This window comes from Abramis brama, assembly GCF_963993115.1.
Source record: "Abramis brama genome assembly, chromosome: 13".
NCBI lineage: Eukaryota > Metazoa > Chordata > Actinopteri > Cypriniformes > Leuciscidae > Abramis > Abramis brama.
The window spans coordinates 35,642,218-35,663,667 of record NC_139975.1 but is presented as its reverse complement, the minus strand read 5'-3'; the positions used below and the strand labels follow the sequence as shown (position 1 = coordinate 35,663,667).

Here is a 21,450-nt window from a genome sequence, read left to right as displayed (position 1 = left end):
GGAAATAAATAATATAACATGATATTTCATGACTCTTGACACTAGATGGCCTTATAGCTCTATATGGAGCAAATGAGCTGTTCCTCTGGGTCCTAAAGTATGCATTCAGATATTTCAGATATATTGTTGCCACATACACATACATTATTTTTTCCACTCAATTATGTCGTAATAACGAGATGTCATGTCGTTTTTTTTTATTTTTATTATTATTTTTATGTAAAAATGAGATATGTCGTTAAAACGTCATATTTTTCTCATAGTAACGAGATGTTATGTTGTTAAAACAACATATTTTCTAGGCCTTATATAAGGACATGTGTCGTCATGTACAAAATATGTCTTTATCCACATAAAATTTGTATAGCCTATCATGCCTTTATCGTACCTCTATGTAGGCCTGTCGCGATAATTAAATAACCGTCTGATCGCGATTATTTGATCTAACCGCGATTGTTTCAGACAACCGCAATTATTGCGCTCTTTTATAGGCCTACGGCACAAGGGGGAGTCATGGACCAAAATAAATAGACAAGCACTAATTACGTTTTCCAGAAATATTTAAAGTCATCTGAAGCCATTCCATAGCTTAATGTGAGGGACAGTAGTATATTTACATTGTTAAATTAAAGTTCACAAACTCGTCTGCAGCTGTCAATCATTCCGTTCAGCATTCAAACAGCGCACGTCATCCGGTTACGACAGGATACACGGTAAAGCTTTCTCCAATGTGACATTGACGTTATAATGTTTGATCATTATTGAGTTTTTTGCTATTTCTAAATGACTCGCTCGCTACACAGCACAAGGACTATGAATTGGCATCAGACGCACAATAACTGGAGTTTAAAACTGTGAAGAAACAAATGATCAATAAACTGTTGGACTGATATACACTAGGATTTGTGCCCTCGACATTTCTTTGCTTTGTGCCGTGAACTTTTAAATGCGCACTTGTGCAGCGCTGCGCACTGTGACTCCATGTTGCATTAAGCACATCATTCTGCACCCGCGATGCGCATACGCGCTTTGTTCCGCTCTGTTTTGAAGCATATCATATTATCATGGTTTGTGCACATTTGTTTTTATTAACATGTTTAGATTTTATTAAATTACTGTGCAGATGTTTTCAAAAATTACTTTTTGCTGCTGATTTATACACTCACTAAGTTTAATAAACAAATTGTCATAGCTATTGAATATATTTATTTGAAGGTGTTAACTGTAATCTTACACTGCAAAATGATAACTTACAAATGATTAAATTCATCACAATTATTTAATGAATGAAGCACAAAGCCCTAAAACAGACAATTAATCGGCATAATTACCAAAGCCCTAACACAGACAATTAATCGTCAGCCAAATTTCATAATCGTGACAGGCCTACCTCTATGTTCAAAAAGCTTAAAAAAGAATAAATAAAAAAACCTCCTCGAATACACACACACACACACACACACACACACACATATATATATATATACAAAAAAACCCTCGAATACACACACACACACACACACACATATATATATATATATATATATATATATATACAAAAAACTCCTCGAATCCACACACACACACACACACACACACATATGTATTCATCTTTGTTCAATAAATATACTGTCATTAATAATGTTAATATAGAAATATATATATATATATATATAAAAAAAAATACAGAAACAAAATTATTTTGAAAAGTAAAGATTCTGGAATCATATGTGATCCCATAATAATATAATATAGATTTACAGTAGCAACAATAAAATATATTTTATTATATGATAAAATTAATATCATATTTTTAAATATGATGGTTTCATAATAAATATAGTAATCTCTAGGGTGGACACCAAGCTTAATATATATTTATTTACCATCTGAGTCTAACCATATCATGTCAACAAATGGAAAAGTCAGGCAGCTGTTTAATATCATGTTAACCCTCTACAGCACAGCGTTTTATTAAGCCCTATGTTCGGTACATGTTTCTTTAAATGATGTTTTATTAACAAAGTTCGGGAGGAGCACGTTCAAATAATTGATCCAATTATCACATCATTCCAACCAGCTGTCAACAATCAGTAATCAACATGTCTATCCAATCAGCATGAGTGGAGACCCATATACTCATTTGACTCACCAATGTTCCTCGACAGTTTTTCAGCATCCCTCCACCACCCCGTCTCCTCACACTCGCCTGGTTACTTCCTAACCAGCAACACGGGGGGAGTACTCTGGGTTCGGGCCCAATATCCGAGCTCGGAGCCCTCTCCCCGGACAGCACGCCATACCATTTATTCTATCTAACTTATTTGTAAGTGTGAACTCGTGAAATGATTGCAACCAGTTTGAATGTTTGAAAAAGTATCAAAGAACAGTCCAATAAAGTTTGGGAGTCACTATCAAGTACCACTTGAAGGTGGGATGTCCTTTTCTGACAAATGGTCACAGGAGCACATGGTGTGAGAAGAAGGCAAGATTATTTGCTTTAGTAATCTTATATAAAATTTCATGAACTTTTCATGAAGGTTTTTTTATTTTATTTTGTATGTTCACAAAATTAGTTTTTCTTTTTGAAAAAGTAAACTTATTGGTGGAGAAGAGACAGAGTGATAGATGGCTCACAGTCTCCGCTCTAATTCATCCCAAAGGTGTTCTATGGGATTGAGGTCAGGACTGGTGCACAGTCATGTTAGAACAGGAAGAGGCCAAACCCAAACTGTTCCCACAAAGTTGGGAGCATGAAATTGTCCAAAATGTCTTGGTATGCTGAAGCATTGGGAATTCCTTTCACTGGAACTAAGGGGCCAAGCCCAACCCCTGAAAAACAACGCCACACCATAATCCCCCCTCCACCTAATTTTACACTTGGCACAATGTAGTCAGGCAAGTACAGTTCATCTGGCAACCGCCAAACCCAGACTCGTCCATCAGATTGCCAGAAAGAGAAGTGTGGTTCGTCACTCCACAGAACATGTCTCCACTGCTCTAGAGTCCAGTGACGACATGCTTTACACCACTGCATCCCACGCTTTACACCATTGCATTCCACGCTTTACACCACTGCATCCCACGCTTTACACCACTGCATCCCATGCTTTACACCACTGCATCCCACGCTTTACACCATTGCATTCCACGCTTTACACCACTGCATCCCACGCTTTACACCACTGCATCCCACGCTTTACACCACTGCATCCCAAGCTTTACACTACTGCATCCCACGCTTTACACCACTGCATCCCACGCGTTAAACCACTGCATCCCACGCTTCACACCACTGCATCCCACGCTTTACACCACTGCATCCCACGCTTTACAACACTGCATCTGACACTTTACACCTCTGCAATCCCACGCTTTACACCACTGCATCCCGTGCTTTACAACACTGCATCCCACGCTTTACACCACTGCATCCCACGCTTTACACCGCTGCATCTGACACTTTACACCACTGCATCCCACGTTTTACGCCACTGCATCCCACGCTTTATGCCACTGCATCCCACGCTTTACACAACTGCATCTGACACTTTACACCACTGCATCCCATGCTTTACACCACTGCATCCCATGCTTTACACCACTGCATCCCACGCTTTACACCACTGCATCTGACACTTTACACCACTGCATCCCATGCTTTACACCACTGCATCCCACACTTTACACCACTGCATCCCACGCTTTACACCACTGCATCCCACGCTGCATCCCACGCTTTACACCACTGCATCCCACGCTTTACACCACTGCATCCTATGCTTTACACCACTGCATCTGACACTTTACACCTCTGCAATCCCACGCTTTACACCACTGCATCCCACACTTTACACCACTGCATCCCACGCTTTACACCACTGCATCCCACGCTTTACACCACTGCATCCTACGCTTTACACCACTGCATCTGACACTTTACACCTCTGCAATCCCACGCTTTACAACACTGCATCCCACACTTTACACCATTGCATCCCACGCTTTATACCGCTGCATCCGACACTTTACACCACTGCATCCCACGCTTTACACCGCTGCATCCGACACTTTACACCACTGCATCCCACGCTTTACACCACTCGCTTTGCATTGCACTTGGAGATGTAAGGCTTGGATGCAGATGCTCAACCATGGAAACCCATTACATGAAGCTCTCGCACTGTTCTTGAGCTAATCTGAAGGCCACACAAAGTTTGGATGTCTGTAGCTATTGACTCTGCAGAAAGTTGGCGACTTCTGCGCACTGTGAGCCTCAGCATGCATTGAACCGCTCAGGGATTTTACGTGGCCTAACACTTCGTGGCTGAGTTGCTGTTGTTCCCAATTGCTTGCATTTTGTTATAATACTACTAACAGGTGACCGTGGAATATGTAGTCATGAGAAAATTTCACGAATGGACTTATTGCACAGGTGTCAACCTATCATGGTACCACGCTTGAATTCACTGAGCTCCTGACCCATTCTTTCACAAATGTTTGTAGAAGCGTATACATGCCTAGTGCTTGATTTTATATAACTGTGGCCATGGAAGTGATTGGAACACCAGGATTCAATGATTTGGATGGGTGTCCCAATACTTTTGGCAATATAATGTATCTCATATACTCTAGTCTAGTGCTCTAAACATGAACCAGCACTGTGTACGCGCACAAAATGAATCACGTCTTCAAATGAAAATGTGCAAATAAGAACACTGATACAGCTGTACTGATCATGAACGCAATGACACAATGGATTATTCTGATACACAGAAGACGATGTAGACAGAGCTTAGTTTAGTGCTCTTAAATTTAATAAATGTTCTTCTGCGTTTCTGCCTCGTTTTGGGAGTTTGTTGTTATGAAGGGTTAGATTTTTTAAATGGTTCATTGTTTTATTTTATTTTTCTCTGCGGTCATATTTCAATATCCATGTGTCTGTATAATGAGTGTGTTGCAGGTCTGTGTTTTATTGGTTGTTGTCTCCCCTTTTCCCACCTTCCACACTCCCAATTTTCCATAGCTTTACACTCCCATTTCTTGAGACTTTTTGCAACTCTGAGGTGTAAACGACCTGACTAATGTGTTTCATGACACTTTAAAAACACCACATAGACATATAAACAACATTAAAAACTTGATTTTTTACCACATGGGGACTTTAAAAACAACACATTACAGCGTATTTAAGACAAATTATGGTATTTGTGATACCTTTATAATATTCTGCTCTCTAGATATGGTTTGGGTGCCTCTTTCAAAGTAAACCTTCACCTATTTCCCCCTATTTTATCATCTTGTCTTTCAAATTTGACTTGAGGGAGAAAACAGAACCAAACAGAACAGCTTCAATATGCAACATTTATTTACGGATTAAACCATTACACATTCAGGTCATAATGAATGAGACATGAGTAGCTGACTAAAGGTCTGTCAAGCTGAATCATGGTGCCATCCTCTGTCACTCCTCCAGATGTTCATTTAACATGGGCCTTGCTTCTGGATCAAGATTTTAGTGTTTGATGCCCTAAAAAGAGAGAGATTAAATTGAAGATTATAGTTTGAAAGTTACAGACTCCAAACTATTTTTAAACCTACAGTACTTTATTTTAAAATACATGTATTTTTAAACTCACTTGATGGCACCACACAGCATGCATTCATTGCCGTATGTTATTCCATTGGATCCACACACAGGTGAATACTCCTTTGTGCATATGTTAGACGAGTGCCTGCAATTAGGCTGGTCACATAAAAAGAAAAAAAAAGTTAATTTATTGAGTTATTTTCATGTGGAAAGAAGCAATTCTACAGCCTTTATTTACTCACCTCTCTTGCTCCATCAGATATGGCCACTGTTTGAGTCAAGAAGGAAAAACAAGGATTAAAGTTAATCATGATATGACAAGAGGAAATAACATACATGCTAACTTCTAGTTTTGCCCATTGAACAAAAACAGAACTTTAGACTTTTTGTTTTGTGAACTATCCCTTAAATAACACTTAAAAATGTCTGAATGTGACTTATCTTAAGCATTTTTCATTTGTCCTACTTGGCATAGATGAATTAAGACTCTAAAGAACGTGCATACTTTATTTAAACAATCAAACTCTTCATTATTAACTAAATTAACTAATTATTTTTAAATGAACTCTTTAATATTAACTAAGACTGTTGCTGAGTGTCAGTGTGTATCGCAGGTCCTCATGTGGCAAATTACCAACATCCTAACATCAGTTGTTTTGTAAATGAAATCATTATATTACTCACCTAGGACGCAGAGAAGGACGATGATTCCTCGTGCAAACATTATTCACAATCTGAGAGTCAACTCACTAAAATGATATGATCAGAGATATAATGATCCGCCTATTTATATCAATACTGTATCCGCCTCTTAACGTGGGAGCGGACGTCCATCCCACCGATTCATCACATCACACACACTAAGCACCTTTAGTTTAATAGTTTATTTACTTTGGCTGGTGGATGTGTGTAATGTCAAATGAATAATCACTTGATACAAAGTCAATCATGGATAACAAATACAGTTTAATCTCTCTGATTCCACCAAATCATTCAGTTCCAGTAAAACTACTCAACTGGGGAACTATTTTCTGAGTTTGGAGATTCTTCAAAAAAGGTGTTCTGTACAAAGTACAAAAATGTTACACATATTATCAAACTTTTGTTTTGTCTTGCACAAAATGCACAAAGGCCGAATGTCCTTTTTAGTACAATTAATGTATTTTTAAATCCCCATTAGAGATCTCCACTGATTTGTGTCTCATTTGACACAGTAGATCATGACATCCTTTTGCAAAGACTTGATCATGTAGCTGGGTTTCAGGGATCTGTGCTGAATTTGGTTTGCATCTTACTTTAAGGACAGAACTTTTTCTGTTAATTTTGGGGAAATGTTTCTCACCTCATTCTCAAATCTCCAATGGTGTCCCACAAGTCTCTATTCTGGGTCCTCTTCTTTTTGCCTTATACAGTGAGGAAAATAAGTATTTGAACACCCTGCTATTTTGCAAGTTCTCCCACTTGGAAATCATGGAGGGGTCTGAAATTGTCATCGTAGGTGCATGTCCACTGTGAGAGACATAATCTAAAAAAAAAAATCCAGAAATCACAATGTATGATTTTTTAACTATTTATTTGTATGATACAGCTGCAAATAAGTATTTGAACACCTGAGAAAATCAATGTTAGTATTTGGTACAGTAGCCTTTGTTTGCAATTACAGAGGTCAAACGTTTCCTGTAGTTTTTCACCAGGTTTGCACACACTGCAGGAGGGATTTTGGCCCACTCCTCCACACAGATCTTCTCTAGATCAGTCAGGTTTCTGGGCTGTCGCTGAGAAACACGGAGTTTGAGCTCCCTCCAAAGATTCTCTATTGGGTTTAGGTCTGGAGACTGGCTAGGCCATGCCAGAACCTTGATATGCTTCTTACAGAGCCACTCCTTGGGTATCCTGGCTGTGTGCTTCGGGTCATTGTCATGTTGGAAGACCCAGCCTCGACCCATCTTCAATGCTCTAACTGAGGGAAGGAGGTTGTTCCCCAAAATCTCGCAATACATGACCCCGGTCATCCTCTCCTTAATACAGTGCAGTCGCCCTGTCCCATGTGCAGAAAAACACCCCCAAAGCATGATGCTACCACCCCCATGCTTCACAGTAGGGATGGTGTTCTTGGGATGGTACTCATCATTCTTCTTCCTCCAAACACGTTTAGTGGAATTATGACCAAAAAGTTTTATTTTGGTCTCATCTGACCACATGACTTTCTCCCATGACTCCTCTGGATCATCCAAATGGTCATTGGCAAACTTAAGATGGGCCTTGACATGTGCTGGTTTAAGCAGGGGAACCTTCCGTGCCATGCATGATTTCAAACCATGACGTCTTAGTGTATTACCAACAGTAACCTTGGAAACGGTGGTCCCAGCTCTTTTCAGGTCATTGACCAGCTCCTCCCGTGTAGTTCTGGGCTGATTTCTCACCTTTCTTAGGATCATTGAGACCCCACGAGGTGAGATCTTGCATGGAGCCCCAGTCCGAGGGAGATTGACAGTCATGTTTAGCTTCTTCCATTTTCTAATGATTGCTCCAACAGTGGACCTTTTTTCACCAAGCTGCTTGGCAATTTCCCCGTAGCCCTTTCCAGCCTTGTGGAGGTGTACAATTTTGTCTCTAGTGTCTTTGGACGGCTCTTTGGTCTTGGCCATGTTAGTAGTTGGATTCTTACTGATTGTATAGGGTGGACAGGTGTCTTTATGCAGCTAACGACCTCAAACAGGTGCATCTAATTTAGGATAATAAATGGAGTGGAGGTGGACATTTCAAAGGCAGACTAACAGGTCTTTGAGGGTCAGAATTCTAGCTGATAGACAGGTGTTCAAATACTTATTTGCAGCTGTATCATACAAATAAATAGTTAAAAAATCATACATTGTGATTTCTGGATTTTGTTTTTTAGATTATGTCTCTCACAGTGGACATGCACCTACGATGACAGTTTCAGACCCCTCCATGATTTCCAAGTGGGAGAACTTGCAAAATAGCAGGGTGTTCAAATACTTATTTTCCTCACTGTATATGCTTGTATTATTCAGAAACCCACGATTTCTATGCAGACGACACTCAGCTTTATCTTCCTGTTAAAAACAACAACTGTTCTGTGTCTAATCTGATTGCATGTCTCCAAAACTTTAAATGCTGGATGGACTTGGATTTCTTAAATAGTAATAAAACTGAAATCCTTGCTTGGTAACACTTTATAATAACGTTCAGTTGTAAGTCATTTATAAGTGGTTTGTTAATGATGAACTAATCATTTACAAAACATTCATAAATGATTAGCAAGTGATGTATTAACATTTTATGTATGTTTTGTAAATTCCGTTACAAGTCATTTACAAGTGATTAGTAAATGATTAACTAATCATTTACGAAACATGACTATGCATTCATAAATGATTAATAAGTGATATGTTCATTATTTTATGTATGTTTTGTAGATTCAGTTATAAGTCATTTACATTTGATTAGTTAATGATTAACTAATAATTTACAAAACATGACTATGCGTTTCATAACTGTTTAATACATTTTTTTTGTATGTTTTGCTCACATCAGGTGCACAGTGGTTGAAGACTCCATGTGTTTCAGAGAAGACAGCTGTCTATACCCTCACCAGTCAGCACTTACACTGCAGTACACACTACGGTGTTCAACTTCTGTTATAGATGATGTGTAAACGCATGAATAAATCATTTACAACACTTTCTGCATCCCCTAATCTAAAGTGTAAACTATTCTTCACTTGTAAGTGTGTTACACATCATTCGTAGATACGATTTGTTGATCTTATGCCTTACTGATTCTTGAAGTGGTAATCTATGAATGAAGTGTAAGACATTTACAAGTGATGAATAGTTTACACTTTAGATTAGGGGATGCAGAAAGTGTTGTAAATGATTTATTCATGCGTTTACAAATCATTGTGTTAAACACTGTTACTTACCTGTTACAAATGATCTGTACGTGTATACAAGGCATTTACAACACTTTCAGCACCCTCTAATTGCTACATACATACAAAAAAAACCCCATAATGTATTAAACATTTATGAACGTATAGTCATGTTTTGTAAATAATTAGTTAATCATTTACTAATCACTTGTAAATGACTTGTAACGGAATTTACAAAACATACATAAAATGTTAATACATCACTTGCTAATCATTTATGAATGTTTTGTAAATGATAAGTTCATCATTAACTAACCACTTATAAATGACTTACAACTGAACGTTATTATAAAGTGTTACCCATTTGGGAAAAAATAAATAAATAAATAAATAAATAAAGTAATAAACAAATATTCTAGCAGCGTTCTCGTGGCACTTTCATAACATGCACCGATCAGTCTGTACAGCGCTCCAATCGTGCATCTCTTCGTGAGACACGCAAATACGTGCTCTAGCAATAAGTGCTGGAGGGAAGCGCTGTATCAGCCGACAGATAGCAACTCAAGAACGGGTAAACAGGTTTTGCTTTTGACAATTTTTGGTCTTATTTTGTATTAGTATTAGTTGAGCAGACGTGCATTAGTGAGTGACCTGACGTGAGAGATTATTTCTGTACAACTTAGTTCTAGCTTTATAGTTATTATTGTAAATCTGTAACAATATTTAGTGCTTATGTGTGAATATAAAGTTTTAATTGTTTTGACAATTGACATAGGCACATGGTTGTTCTTGCTGTAATATGTGTGTTGGTATTAAACAGAATCTGAGGTAAAACACAAAATGACCTGATTATATTGAGTCTGTGTGTTTTCCTATGGAGGATAAGCACCCACTGGCAAAAACATAAACCGACGCCTGTGCCCACACTGGAATGTTCTCATGCATTTGGTGACAAAATAAATTTGTATTAGTTTTCTGTTTGAATTTGTATCTTATGTAGGCCTATTTGTACTTATGTGTAATTTTTGTTTGTATAAAATGTCATTCAAGTTTGCTTACCTTTTACAGGTTGGACAGTAAAGGCAAGAACACAATGGACACTAGAAAATAACCAGAACCAGGCCTTTTGGAGTTTGTCACTGAAGGCAAGTCTGTAAATGAAGCTATATTATAAAGTAAATGCACAAAGTACTTTGATGTCTTTATGATTTTTGGGTAGTAGTAAAGTTATTGTTTTACAGCAAAAGCATTTGAAACTTGAAAGTAAAATATTTGATTTGGTTTTGTTTTCTTCTGACACTTTATGTGCTCAAATGTTACCAGTGCTAATTTCTGATGTCATTATTTGGTACTGTAAACACGTTTTTTTCTTCAGATCCAAAAATACTGTGCTTTGATGTTTGGCCTGGAAACAGCATCCCGATATTTTAGAGAAGTGGAATACCTCCTTCAAGGATAATGTGATTAAGGAGACAACAGTAATTAAGGTAAAAGATCTTGACAGTTCTCTAGAAAAATTCCTCTGGAAGGAAGAGAGCAAGATCAGTGTGAGAGATGCTGCTGATCGCCTCCTGAAAAGCTTAGCTTATGTTCTGGAGTTTTTCTTGAGCATAGTAAATATCCTAACTGTAAACCAAACCATAAGAATAGTGAACTGTTATAACTCTAAAGCACGTAGGGGTTTTCTTTGTTTCAAAGATGTAATTTGCTCTTAAGAGTCTTAATTTGTGGTAAATTTATGTTCCGATGTTAAATGTATGCTAGAATTTATGGCATTTAAGTAATTGTTATATTGTTATTAATCAGTCCAAGTGCCTACAGAAGACAGGCAGTCCAATCTTCTGGCCACTGGACAAACCAAAGCAAAAGTGCTTCAGTTCTACATTGTGGTCGACAGGAATCTCATACCCTGTCAAGCAACTACTTCACTTGGAGCTTTTGATGAGCTTTTTAAGCTAATTTTGTCTTTGGTGGCTAAATATAATTTTATGTTAATTAAGGTTGTTAAAATGGGACGGGATATTTGCACTTATAAGTTCACCAAAAAAAGTTATTGTCACACTGTTTTATGTTCATAGTAGTGTTGACCAGACTAAATGTTAAATAATCCTATTAACTTAACACAATATTAGCACTACAGTAATGTTCAAACGCCCATGACAAGCATGTAAAACCCATTAATAACTGAATCATTAATATTTTATTTCTATTTGAGCTGTACATAAACATGTAGCGCCCCCTAGCGTGTCTAGCTATTAGTGTGGAGTGCGTGCCCCGAATTCCTATGTAGCGAGAGATATCTCCCTCTAATATTAATTAATGCTCTAATGTAATTCCCTAATTATTACTTATTTGTTAGCATTTACCTTAATGGTAGCTTTTAACTTAATGCAAAATGGCAATACAGTGTCTTTATAACTAAATGACAGTAAAACACTAATTGTATGCAGCTATCTCAAGTGCTTGGTTAAATAAGCATGAACTTTTAAAGTTACATTAATATTCTACCCTTTTTAAATGGCTATCAATACTATAAGTGCATCAATTGAAAGGTCATTTATCTTAATCAGCGTTAATAAACACTTTCACTTTAAACCAGGCTACTGTAAACTCAATAATATTATCTTGCCTTAAGTATCAAAATTATCAATATTATAAACCCAATGTAATGCAAATCTTCAACAGAAATACGTTGAATCTATTTACTGAAAAATATAGTATTTACATATTGTTGAACTGATTTCTGAAGGATCATAAGACACCAAAGACTGGAGTACTTGCTGATGAAAATTCAGCTTTGCATCACAAAAATAAATTACATTTTAAAATATATTAAAAAAGAGAACCATTATTTTAAATTGTAATAATATTTCATAATATTACAGTTTTTTGTTTTTTTAACTGCAGGCTTGATGAGCATAAGAGACTTATTTCAAAAACATTAAAAATAGTAACGTTTCCAAACTTTTGACTGGTACTGTATGTTGATTATGAAAAGTGAACACCATGATAGGATGCATCGGGAGACATAGAGTGGGGTCAGACATGATTTTGTTAATGGGTCAGACATGATTAAACTTAATTTTCTTCATTAAGTTTTTTGTAGAAAGCCTTTCTTTAAAGTGAATTTCGTTTTGAATAAATTGTAATTTAATTTTAATACATTTTTCATCAACCAATTGCCTGGATTTAATAAATAAGAAGCATAGCAGACAATATAAATCATGACATAGGCACCGGTGCGCCGTGGACACACTTTGGCATTGCACGTGAGCGCATCTCATCATAAATTAACCGAAGCTCAGACATAAGAAATATAGCCTATCTAAAGAAAGCTTTAAATGTCTTTAAACGAAACAATTAAAAATGAAAAGAAATAGGCTACTCTCTGATTATGTAATCCAAGATGTGCATTTCTCTCCAGGCTATAGGCGTGTTCACTACGGAGATGGCGATCGTCAACTTCATCTTTGCAGCAGACACTGCAGAAAACACTATAGTTTATTAATAAAAATCAATGCACGGCACGCGTGTCACTGGATTTACAAATGCACATCTTGCTTATTGCACGCACACTCGGCACACATATGATGTCGAAATAACGAGATATTGTGTTGAAATAACATTATTAATAATAATAAATCTTTAATAATATTTGATTGAATGCCGAATGTTGTGCTTGTTCAATTTAATAAAATTAATACTTTAATTGTGATCATTAAAATGATTGAATATTAAATATTAAGTGGCCAATTTTTGCTCATTTATTAAAAGTATTTATATATTATATATATAGCACCCCCTCAGCACGTTAAAAAATTCTCTGGCGCCGCCCCTGGTTATAACGGCCCACGTATTAAAAATGATTGGGTCTAAATTGGGCCGGGCTCGGACACAATTAACGGGCTCAGGTAGGGTCAGGCTTGATTTTTTGGGCCCGATCTAAGCTCTACTCCTCATTATCCAAGCAAATTGTTTGGGCTTGTTGAGGCTCTCTGATGGGTCAATATCACTATAAAGTGCCTTTGGTGTCCTCATCAGAATCGCTCAGTCATCATGAACATAATGCAAAATAATGAAATTCTGAGGTTTTATTATAAATGGCCAAGCACTTACACACATACAAGAACAATGATACGTCTCTTGAAATGTGTTTTTCTGATTTTATACCATTTTCTTTGATTGGATGCATGTGATTTTGGCATGTCCCACACGCTGCTCAGCTAAATTCAGTGAGTGTAAAAAGTGGTTAAATTACATAAAATTAAAATACTTTTTGAATGTATTTATTGTCCTCAGCAAGCTGTTTAATAAAACAAGTCATTCTGGTTATTTATATTTTATCTTCATAATAATATTAAGCAGTTTGCATGTGTCCCTGAAATTGCTGTCCACCCTGTCATTATGGGGTAAACGCCCCTTTAAGAAACCAACTGATGTACTCAGTGACATCATCTCCCCCATTTGTTCTTTCTTCAGTGGAGGTTAAAATATCTGTAACACACACAGTAAGTATCTACACTTATATTTCCTAATTTTCATCATATTGTGTTTGTAGTTGCCTGTTGTCAAGCTTAACATGTCCACCCTGTCATTGTGAAATATTAATTAATATAAAAACTTTTCAGAAATTCTAAATATGTATTTTAAACAGTGCACAGTCAGCTTCAACAGTGAATCACTTTGCTAACTGCTGTACACCATGTGCTCATTAAATACTAACTTTAGCCAAAAAATGTCCACCCTGTTCCTTGACAGGGTGGACATGGTTCATGACAGGGTGGACATTTGCAACTCCTGAAAATCAGCCTGAGCCAGGCCCCTCCTTCTTCTATATTGGTTAAGGGTTTCTTGAAGTTCCTGTTGTTTTTCTAATGTTCCCCCGTTCTAGTTCACCCATTAAAGCATCTGTCCACCCTGTCATGCCAAGTTCCACCCTGTCACTTTGTTGTCCACCCTGTCATTTAAAACTTTTATGATGAAAATAAATTATTTTAACAAGTTAACAAAACCTTGTGTGTGATTTCTTAATAAACAAATGAGGGCAGGTTAGTATTGTTTTAAAGTTTGACTAAATATCTTTGTTGTTAGATTTTATTTAGAATAGAATGTGCAACTATCGCATATTTTATTGGGCAATACATATTTAAGCAGTAACTTCATTATTATCAAAATACTTTTAACATTAACTAAAATGTTTTGTTGGGAAAGGGACACATTATCTTTCCACAGATCTACATTTTATAATCACTATGCAATGAAAATGTATTTAATCTACTATGAATTTGTCCATGACAGGGTGGACATATTTTATGGTTTGCTCGTATATTGTCAGCTTGCAGTTAATTTATAAAAAGTGCTGGAGCTTGACCAATATGCATTTCTAACAGCCTAATGTCTCCTTAATACAACACATATGAAGTTAAATGGAAAATCTCAGATTTTTGGGGGGAAATTGTGAAGTCTCAGATTTGAATCCGATCGCTCAAACCACTTCAGGAGGAGGTCTGAGACGCACTCCAGACGAAACTGGACAAGTGTAAATGCATCTGGTTGTTGAAACCACATATGTAAATTGTACTCCTCCCAAAAATGGTAAAAAAAATAAACGTGTGAGAGCGTGTTATAGGCTATATGTAATATTATAGCCAGATATGACACCGTGACCGCAGATGAGAAGCTGAGCATCTATTCATTAAGCCAACGTGCAAACTATAATCAAAGTGAAAGTGAGAAGCTTAACACACAATCATCATCATTAAAAGTAAAGAAACGAAATGATCTTACCAGGGCTGTTGCCGCTCTCTCTTATTGCGGTCTTTGATTTTGAAATTTTAGCTGATGATCAATAAAATGCAGCTCATATCTGTTGCTTTCGGTGACGTGCACTCCATTAAATCTGCATATAGCGCGGGGATTGAAGATCGGATTTAAATCCGTTTCGCAAAAACACATTTATGTGATGTGTAAATGGAATCGTTTTGATAAATCAGATAGCTATCCGATCTGAGAAAACGCATGAAGTGGCCAGGTGTAAACAACCCCTATAAGATGTATAAGATGTGAAAGTGTGTGTCTTTGTGTGCATGCACCTGCATTTATTTACTCCCTCTATTCATGAGTTTTGTTGGTTTACAAACAGGAAAAATGTCCACATCCAGGATACAAAATGTTATCTTTATTGTTTTGAGTTACTATGAGTATGCAATGGAACAGATTGTTGTCATGTAGGCTATTTAATATATTGATTAATTAATTTATTCATCCATCCATTCATTCATGTTTGCTTTCAAGATTAATGCGTTTGGATGTGAAACATTTTGCCTCACTTTCACCAGCAGAGGTCCTCGTCAAGCTCTGATTTGAAAAGCTTTGTGTAATGAACTTTTTTCTGATACAATTGTGTTGAAAGCTTCGCTGGTTCATAATGCTTCACTTCACCATCACTACAGAAAACACAGGCAAAAAGGGAATCCAGAAAACAGGCAGAGAATAAAATAAAAAAAACAAGACACATGAAACCAGGATAACACTTAGAAATGCAGAGTAACAACATCCAAAACTTTTGCAAGGAATGACAGCACACACAGGGCTTATATAGGCAATATTAACAAGGTATTGTGAGACAGCAGAATGTAAGCAAGCATAATGGGTCCAGGCAGTGGGTTATGGGAAATGTAGTCCATGATAAGATGGCGAGAGTCGGGAGGTGTTTCCCCCTAGTGGAGATCATGGGCACTCCAGCTGGTGGATGTGACAGTCTTATATGACCCACTAGAAGGGACAATCAGTCTTATTTTTTTTGGAATCAAATTTTTATATAACTGACTTAAAAAAGTTATGAATCGTTTTAAAGAAAAAAAAAAGACTAACTTACTAGTTTCAGTGGTTTATGCAACCAGTCCCAGAAGCTCCAAAAGGTCGTCAGAAACTCCACCCTCTTACAAAACCTTCCAGGAAGTGACTAGTCATTATTTCTGCCTTTCACTTTTACTGAAAGCTAAAACGAGTCGTGAAGAACAGAGGAGGACACATTATATTAGGGCTTTTGTGTATTTCTGAATGAACCTAGATTAGATTTTGATTGTAATAGTTGTTTACTCTTTAAACCAAAGTTCAGAAAGTGAAAGTAAATTGTAGATTATTGGATCTTTTACAAGACGAGGAAATGGATCCAAAATCTGTGGAAGAGCTTTCTTGTCCTGTTTGCTATGAAATCTTCAAGACTCCTGTTCTTCTGTCCTGTAGTCACAGTATTTGTAAAGAGTGTCTACAACAGTTCTGGAAAACTAAGGAAACTCAGGAGTGTCCTGTCTGCAGGAGAAGATCATCTAAACAAGATCCTCCAGTTAGTCTAGCGTTAAAAAACTTGTGTGATTCATTGATAAAGGAGGGAAATGAGAAGCGTTCATCAGGATCTGAGGAGATCTGCAGTTTACACAGTGAGAAACTCAAACTCTTCTGTCTGGAGGACAAACAGCCTGTGTGTTTAGTGTGCAGAGACTCAGAGAAACACACCAATCACACATTCAGACCCATCAGTGAAGTGATTTCATCTTACAAGGTGAGACAAATGTCTCTCATTTCAAATGTTAAATACAGTGATATACATAGAAACAGTATTATCCCCTTAACGCCCACTGTCGCGAATTTGCAACAAACCCCTTCCATTCAGACTGCAGGCGAGATAGCGTGTGTTTTCCCCCAATGCCTGTTTGTGCACATTTGATACATACCTAGGAACCTTTTGCACGCACTGGTTTCTCGTAGGAGCGGTCGGAGTGGGAACTACATCCGGTTCACGGAAGCTAATATTTTGGTTTGCAAAATCTGCATATCAAGGGCGCAAATGTGGAGAAATTGCCCAAAATGAGTTAAGTTGTGCTAAGATAAAAATATGTACCAGCTTATTGATTGCTTCTATAGCTATTTTATTCATATAGACTTCATGTGACGAATATTTTTTACGTACTTTGTAGATTTCTGTTTGTAGCAAATTCGCGACATTGGTCCATAACGGCTGGATTGTGCTATAATGGCTACATATAATAATGCTGTATTTAGATGGTTTCAGGCAACAAAAAATAAAAAAAAATAGCATGTTATGATATAACACTATAAGAATATATAATGTATGCACTGGAGAAACAAGGAAAGAGTTAAACAGAGTGTAACATGGAATGTATAAAAACTACTGTCAATGTTAGGGAGTAGGAGAGTGTTTTGTTTCTTGCTGTTGTCAAGATTCATTAATTTGTCAATTCAAGTTTATAAGTTCTAACAACTTTGTGCCATGAATAAAATCTACATACCTGAGATGGGAAAATGTGTTATATTAATTTTACCATTTTGTAAAAAAAATTACCCTAAATGCCTGTTGTCGCTAATTTGCAACATACCTAAATTTATATCTATTCTATATGGTATAGACAAATTAACAATCTCAACTTAATTTAGCATCAGTTTGGAGCCAGAAACACACATAATACATTTTTTTATTTAATTGTAAATAAATTCAGGCGTTTATTTGTGTATACAATAGACCAGTATTTATTTTTACTCAAACTAAATCTCATAATATTCAGACACAAATGCTTCCATGAGAATGACCCATTCAACATATAAATAATATAACAATAAAAACATACAATGTTTAAACCTCTTAGAGCTGCACAAGTTTCACAGATTTTCATCTTAACCTGTAGGAGGAATTTAATACAGCACTGACGTCCTTACAAGACAAGCTCAAACATGGAGAAGAAATGAAGAAAAAGTGTGATAAAACTATTGAACACATCAAGGTGAGGATATAAAGAGTTAAATACTCAACATTCACACACAGAGTTTATTATTGACATTAGTGGAGTGTGTGTTCATACAGCGCTGACTGAAGTGAATGTGATTTGATTTCAGTCTCAAGTTGAGCACACAGAGCGTCAGATTAAAGAAGAGTTTGAGAAGCTTCATCAGTTTCTCAGAGACGAAGAAGAAGCTACAATCACTGCACTGAGAGAGGAAGAGGAGCAGAAGAAGCAGAGGATGAAGGAGAAGCTGGAGGAGATGAACACACACATCTCAGCTCTTTCACACACAATCAGAGACATGGAGGAGATGATGAAAGACAATGACGTCTCGTTTCTAAAGGTGACAAATCAATCTGGCTTCATTCTTTGTGCAGAAAACAACTTGTATAGAGAGACTCATTGACAGTGAGAGTGTTTGATAAGATATTAAAATGTTTTCAAACTCTATATTTTCCAGAACTTTAAGGCCTCGATGGAAAGGTGAGTGAGCTGCTCGTATCTCTTCTCTCAGTGGATCTGAACTCAAATTCACTGCAGTTCTGACTCCTGAATGTTCCTCAGAGTCCAGATCTCACAGCCGGATCCACGGATGAGTTCTGGAGCTTTGATTCATGTGTCGCGTTATCTGGGTAACCTGCCGTTCAGAGTCTGGAAGAAGATGCTGGAAACTGTCCAACACAGTGAGTCTCAGCAGATTTGACACCAGTGCAGAAGATAGTTCACATATAAACACACACAACATCAACATTTGATAGACATATATTTAATAATCACTACAAAGTGAATCTGAACTGTATTTCAGAAAATCATCAGATCGTACAGCGAACTCATAATGAAAAGTCTATTCCTCATGGTTTATGTTTATGTATTAGGAGACAATAGTGTTTATTGAATACTGATATTAAACCTGAAGCCTCAATCCATTCTGACAGTAACTGAGAGACCATTGTTATGATTTATGATCTCTTTCAACAAAAGAAAAATGTTTTACCTTTACATTTCTAATACATCATATTTCATCCTGTAATCTGATGTTATTCTCTTTGCAGCTCCGTTGACTCTGGATCCAAACACAGCAGGTCCTCGTCTCACACTCTCTGCTGATCTGACCAGTGTGTCGCTCAGTGATGTATATAAAACACTTCCTGATAATCCAGAGAGGTTTGACAGGTGTGCATGTGTCCTGGGATCTGAGGGCTTTAACTCAGGAACACACTGCTGGGATGTGGAGGTTGGAGACAATACATACTGGGTTCTTGGAATAACAACAGCATCAAACCAAAGGAAGGGAGAGGCTTTCTCTAAGTCTAATGTCTGGTGTGTGGGGTACATGGACAGCAAATACATCTCAAAATCCCCAGAGCAACCCTACACTGTCTTCACTGTTAAACAGAAGCTTCAGCGTGTGAGAGTTCAGCTGGACTATGACAGAGGAACAGTGTCATTCTCTGATCCTGTAACTAAAGACTGTCTGTGCAGATTCAGGACATCCTTCACAGAGACTGTCTTTCCATTCTTATGTAATTTCTGCACAACTCCTCCTCTGAGGATCTTACCAGTTAAACTGTTTATTACAGCAGAAAATCACAGTTAAATCTGATTCTGCTTCTAGATTAATACAGTTTTGCAAATTATGTTTCAATAATAACTCTGTAATCAAAGGGTCTCATTGATCAATCACAATTAAATGCTAAATTTAAAGTCAACCTTTAACCCTTGTGTTTCCTTAAGGACATGTTTGTCTCTTTCAGGTTTCAATTTTTTTTTAATCATTCATTGTTAATGCCAACTGCATCAAATTTGGTACAAGTGTGTATTTTTATTGGATTTTTCTTATTTCACCCTCATTTCCTTTCATAAATCACTGGGTACACAAAATATTTACACTCAGGACCTTAAGGACAAAAATGTCCCCATTGAAACCCATTAAAACTGTCCATTTCTTTTTATCTCAGGGCCATTTAACTATAAAATGATGCAGTCTTTGTTAATAGACTTTTGTTCTGTTGGCAAGGCTTACATGTACTTTTTTTTACTAATTTTTTATTTATTTTTTACAAGATAGCGTTTTTTTTTTTTTTTTTACAGGTTTGGTCTATAAAGCTAATACTCGCTTTTTTCGTGTTTTCTGCTTGTGCATATTAGAGACGATATTAAAAAAAACTAAAAATAATAGTAAAAAAACTAGTAATGCAGATGTGCAGTTGCTCACTGGTTATGATGATACGCTTCTCATATCAAGAGTCAACTGTAAATCAACAGCCCTGAGTCAAAGGAAAACTGATAAGGAACTTGATATGAGGACATTTAAGTGTTAAAAGTGATTTTGTCAAACCCATGATTCAACACACAGTCTAATAATAATCAGGGTTGTTCAACTCCTGAAGAACTAACTTTCTGCAGAGTTCAGCTCAAACACACTGTAAGGGGTTTTACAGTCAAAGAACAGAACCAGATATGATGAATAAAGACCCCGAGTCAGAATTATAATAAATTAAAGAAAAGTTTTACTGAAGATGGTTTGTAGTTTCATCAGGCAGAAGTCAGCTTCAAGACTCAAGTTCGTAGGCCAATCCGCTTACAGTTACAATGATCATACCACACACACACACACACAAAACACACACACACTGCAGTTTTACCCTTCACCAAGGTCTAAGTTATGTCCTTGCTTCAGGTTGAATGATTCTCATTGGCTAAGAAAAAGATAAACATAGTAATTTTAGGCACGTCATGACCATCCAGGGGGCTGTTCCATAAACCAAGATTAGAGTATAAGCCAGGCTTATTTCGGTTAGTCAGGCTTATTTTTGGTAGATTCGGTTTCATAAATCAAACTTAAAAAAGTTCAAACTCAGTTACCCTGGCAACTTATGCTGGGAAACTAGCCTGGTCCAGGGCAGGCTAACTGTCAGGCTAAGCCTCAGTTGTTACACAGATCCTCTAACTCTGACTGACAAGAACACAATGATATTACCACTGACACTCTCTCATACCATTATTGGACTTTATTAACCATTATTAGTCCAAACATAAATACACAGTATACAGAAACTTAAATAACTTAAATATCAACTTAAATAAGGCTACAATGATACATTAGACAATATAGACTTATGAATACATTTCTCTCTGGTTTGTTTGACAGCTGTAGTACATGT

General features: G+C 36.8%; 3 protein-coding genes across 5 annotated transcripts in view; 1 reads left to right on the top strand and 2 right to left on the bottom strand.

Moving 5' to 3' along the window:
* LOC311094454 (serine protease inhibitor Kazal-type 1-like) overlaps positions 1-6,350 on the bottom strand; it is a 129,884-nt gene extending 123,534 nt beyond the window's left edge. Inside the window, exons 1-2 of one of the 3 annotated variants that reach the window (XR_014608664.1) lie at positions 6,275-6,342; positions 5,833-5,858 (exon numbers count right to left, since the gene is read on the bottom strand). Coding sequence is in view for 2 of the 3 variants with exons in the window: in XM_084132422.1 (XP_083988548.1) it covers positions 5,833-5,858; positions 6,275-6,314 (66 nt within the window). In the remaining variant the exon portion in view is untranslated. Of the gene's footprint in view, positions 1-5,832; positions 5,859-6,274 lie in introns of all 3 variants that reach the window. The other 2 variants (XM_084132422.1, XM_084132420.1) reach the window with 2 other exon arrangements.
* The window catches only part of LOC311094453 (ovomucoid-like), a 100,976-nt gene that overhangs the window by 53,518 nt on the left and 26,008 nt on the right, over positions 1-21,450 (bottom strand). The window lies entirely within an intron of this gene.
* Positions 16,442-20,031, top strand: LOC311094548 (zinc-binding protein A33-like). The gene is made up of 6 exons (XM_084132582.1): positions 16,442-17,049; positions 18,191-18,286; positions 18,399-18,629; positions 18,747-18,769; positions 18,851-18,969; positions 19,339-20,031. The coding sequence occupies exons 1-6, from the start codon at positions 16,654-16,656 to the stop codon at positions 19,881-19,883; spliced, it is 1,410 nt and encodes a 469-aa protein (XP_083988708.1). The 5' UTR covers positions 16,442-16,653; the 3' UTR covers positions 19,884-20,031.